Genomic DNA, 3,679 nt, shown 5'->3' with positions numbered 1-3,679 from the left:
GAATGGCGATGCTTTGCTTTTACCTCTGAATCGGAGCATTTACGTTGGACGATTCTCCGTAGCTTATTTGGTAGCAGTTGGAGCGTCCTCCTTGGCCTTCGTTTCTTCATATTCCATCCCATGTTGCAGTAAGTTTCTTTACTTACTTATTTACAAGTTTCTTGTTCTTGTTTTTTTACGTGTTCACATGCTATTCAGGGCTAACTTTCGCATTTCAAACTAAATCTGCCTTTTCGGTCTTAGTCCAAACGGGGTTGTGCACGACGAGCTTCGTATTCTCGAGAAATCGTGTGTCCTAATCACATCCTTTTGAACTGATCTTTCGCCAGCAGCTTAACATTTCCACTAATACAAACCTCATAGATGCTGCCGATAAAACGCTCAGGACATATAGTATTGATCGTGTTTAAAAGAGATGAGTGGATTCTATGTTCTTTGGAGTGAGGTTCGATATTTATACAGTTTATCTTTGCAAATTAAGAACTTTGTTTGGTTCAACTCCGACTCCGCCAGGATTTAATTCATCTCCTAGCCCTCTCAGAAAATCTTTCATAGGTCTTCCGGCCACTTTGTGCTGTCTTGCCGCTTGCTTGCTTCATGGATTTTCGTCTATATGTGCAATTTTGACCTCACCAGCCATCATAAAGGGCAATTTGTCATGCAGGAAGTAGGAGCTACATACTTTTTGAGCATCCAGTGAGCGAAGCATGTCCCATCACCAAAATGTATATGGACCATCAGATATGATAGGTCCATCAGATTTAAATGTTAAGATTCATTTCAGCACACACACAATATATGTATGTATGTATGTATGTGAGCGTATTACGTCACCAAAACGCATATGGACCGTCTAATAGGTCACATCAGATCTGAAAGTTTAGATTCATATCAACACACACAATACATGTATATATCTAAAAGTTTGGATACATATTCATATGTATATACACTCGCGAAAACAAGTATACATTTAATATATAGAAGCTTCATCTCTTAACATTTCAAAATGTTGAGGAGAACGATTGTCTAAAATGATGCCGAAAAGCAAATTATGTAACACAATACAGCAGGGAAAGTAATTTCCTTCTTCTTAGAAAGGGAAGTAAATTTCCCCATAATCTAAGCTTGTTTGTTTTTAGTCCACGAAACGCTTCCATAAATCGATTAGTTTTCCGTCATCTAAGCACCAAAAAGTTAGAAAATAATTTTTCGGAAACAGTTTTTCTTTAAACAAACGAACCCTATATCACTTAAAAGGGAGCAGACATGACTCACGACCATAATTAACAATTCATGGTCATATACCGATACCAACCTTTATAAACACATATTTCTGTCTGCGCTCTTACCTAACAGCCCGGCTGGCAAAAATCAATGAATTACGCCAGTTTTGACTAATCCTGAAAAAAAGGCAAAAATCTGTGGTGGCATTCTTTAATCTGAAGCTCCCCATGAAAAGCTAGACGACAAAGGTCGTCGGTCCAACATCTTGACCAATACAACTTTTGGACCCTATAAATCACCCCGTGCAAGAAAACATGGAGACACGAAACTTTCCCACAAATCGCAAGAAACCCAAGAACCTTGCTCCATTAAAGTCTCCCCAAAGAAAAGGAAAAAAACATGAACGGTTCATCTGCTGCTCTTACTCCGAAACGGTAAAGCATACATTACTCAACTTCCCATTGGTCAATCATCGTGCCTCCTTTTTATTTTTTTTCTCGATGCAGTGATGTGACTCCACAAAGTTCCTTTGCTTCCAGATTAGAAGGCAAGGTGGCCATTATCACAGGTGGAGCAAGCGGCATCGGCGAGAGCACCGTGCGGTTGTTCGTCCAGAACGGCGCTAAAGTCGTCGTCGCTGATGTCCAGGACAAACTCGGCCAATCCCTCTGCAACGAGCTAGGCGCCAAGGGCACCGTTTCGTACGTCCATTGCGACGTCACGAGCGATGAGGACGTCAAAAATGCCGTCGACTTCGCAATCGCCAAGTATGGCAAGCTCGACATAATGTACAACAACGCCGGCATCCCTGGGAAGATTTATCCGAGTGTCCTGGACTACAACAACGAGGACTTCAAGAGGGTCCTCGACATCAACGTCTACGGCGCATTCCTCGGGGCCAAGCACGCCGCCAGGGTCATGATCCCGGTGAAAAGGGGCGTCATCCTCTTCACCGCGAGCATTGCCTCGACGTGCTGTGGCGAGTCGCCGCACGCGTACACGGCGTCAAAGCACGCAGTAGTCGGGCTGATGAAGAACCTGTGCGTCGAGCTAGGGCAGTATGGGATTAGGGTTAACGCTATATCACCGTGCGGGATGGCGACGCCGTTGCTCAACAACACCATAGGGCTCGAGAAGAGCACGGTTCAGGAGGTGCTGTGCGCGGCGGCCGTGCTGAAAGGGGCGGTACCGGAGGTGGAGGACGTGGCGGAGGCAGCGTTGTATCTGAGCGGCGATGAGGCCAAGTATGTGAGCGGGCTGAACCTCATGGTGGATGGCGGTTATTCCACCACCAACCCGTCCTTCAAGATGGTGCTAAAGAGTTTGATGTCTTGATCTTCTGAGGTTGTATGGTAGCCGCGATAACAATTTGAATAAAAGAGAATGCACGTAGTTCCCCATGCGTATTGGGGAAATAGGAGCTTTCCCCTGACTCCTTATGTTGTCCTTTTGAAAAAAATAGAGATGACTATGCTTGTGGTGTGCATCAATTAGATGTATGATGCAAGAGGGAGAAATGATTAAGCGACTGTCTTTAATTCACTGTGAGATTAACAATTTGTTTTGGGCCAAAAAGAATAAATAATAGATAATTATAAATTATTATGGGGTTCATTCCCTTAAGAATCTGTGGGTGGCAGCATGCTGTTACTCTTACGGTGGCCAAAGAGGTTCCGAGATCATCACCCCTTTCCGAGAAAGTAAGGCAAGAGTCGATGCAATCGAGTGTCAAACTTCTCAATTGACGAAACCAAGTCCCGACCATTTACCGCAAAAAGATGTCAAATTCCAACACTTCTCAATTGATGCAAGCTCCAAATTCTAGTTGAAAATGCGGCAACTCTTCGCCCTTTACTAACAAGCGCAAGTTAAAGTTGTCACGCAAGGTGATTTGTTATTGGTACGCAAATCTTCTTCCCAACGAATCAACAACGAACGCACTTAATTGTTCTTTTTCAGAAAAAGGTTGGGAACTTGGTTGCATCGATAGGAAGATCTAGGACTTGACTTCTAGTGAACTCTCACATCTTCTTTCAGTGAGCGCCATACGTCGTGTTCGTGCCGGATAGGAGCGAACCTATTATTTGAATTCGGGAAAAATCACGCAAACAAAGCGAGCGTGGTAACGTATGGTCCGAAATTCATGTTGTGATAACCAATATAGATAGAGGGATCCGTCCGAGATTTTACTGATCTAGCTCGTACGACGCGTGAAGGGAAGAAAATGGGATGGAGAGGGTGATTAATATGGGGAAGGTGAAGGTGAAAGATCCCTATCACCTGTCAGAGATGCATGCAGCCTTTAATTTTCCATGGCCAAGTTTTACACATATCACAGGCATTGCGCAGATCTGATCGGACATTAAAGACGGTAGATGAAATTTTGCAGGCCTTGTGACTGCCCCCGAGTCTTTCCCGTCCAGAAGCTTGCGACGTTTTGAGTCGAGCTATT

The 3,679-nt window shown here is 44.1% G+C and overlaps 1 protein-coding gene across 2 annotated transcripts; it reads left to right on the top strand.

The window, feature by feature from the left end:
- The first annotated feature begins 1,515 nt into the window (after positions 1-1,515).
- LOC115671585 (short chain aldehyde dehydrogenase 1-like) lies at positions 1,516-2,769 on the top strand. Of its 2 annotated transcripts, none has more exons than XM_030593220.2 (2): positions 1,516-1,661; positions 1,767-2,769. In XM_030593220.2, exons 1-2 carry the CDS (start codon positions 1,627-1,629, stop codon positions 2,560-2,562), a joined length of 831 nt encoding a protein of 276 aa, XP_030449080.1. In that variant the 5' UTR covers positions 1,516-1,626; the 3' UTR covers positions 2,563-2,769. The 2 variants fall into 2 exon arrangements, with proteins under 2 accessions (XP_030449080.1, XP_056158863.1); XM_056302888.1 differs by having other exon boundaries at positions 1,551-1,661; positions 1,734-2,769.
- The last annotated feature ends 910 nt before the right edge of the window (positions 2,770-3,679 follow it).

Source organism: Syzygium oleosum, unplaced genomic scaffold, assembly GCF_021117445.2.
Source record: "Syzygium oleosum isolate NSW1041296 unplaced genomic scaffold, Sole_v2.1 Sole_v2.25, whole genome shotgun sequence".
In the NCBI taxonomy this organism is placed as follows: domain Eukaryota; kingdom Viridiplantae; phylum Streptophyta; class Magnoliopsida; order Myrtales; family Myrtaceae; genus Syzygium; species Syzygium oleosum.
The sequence above is the reverse complement of the archived record's forward strand: the minus strand, read 5'-3'. Positions and strand labels throughout refer to the sequence as shown.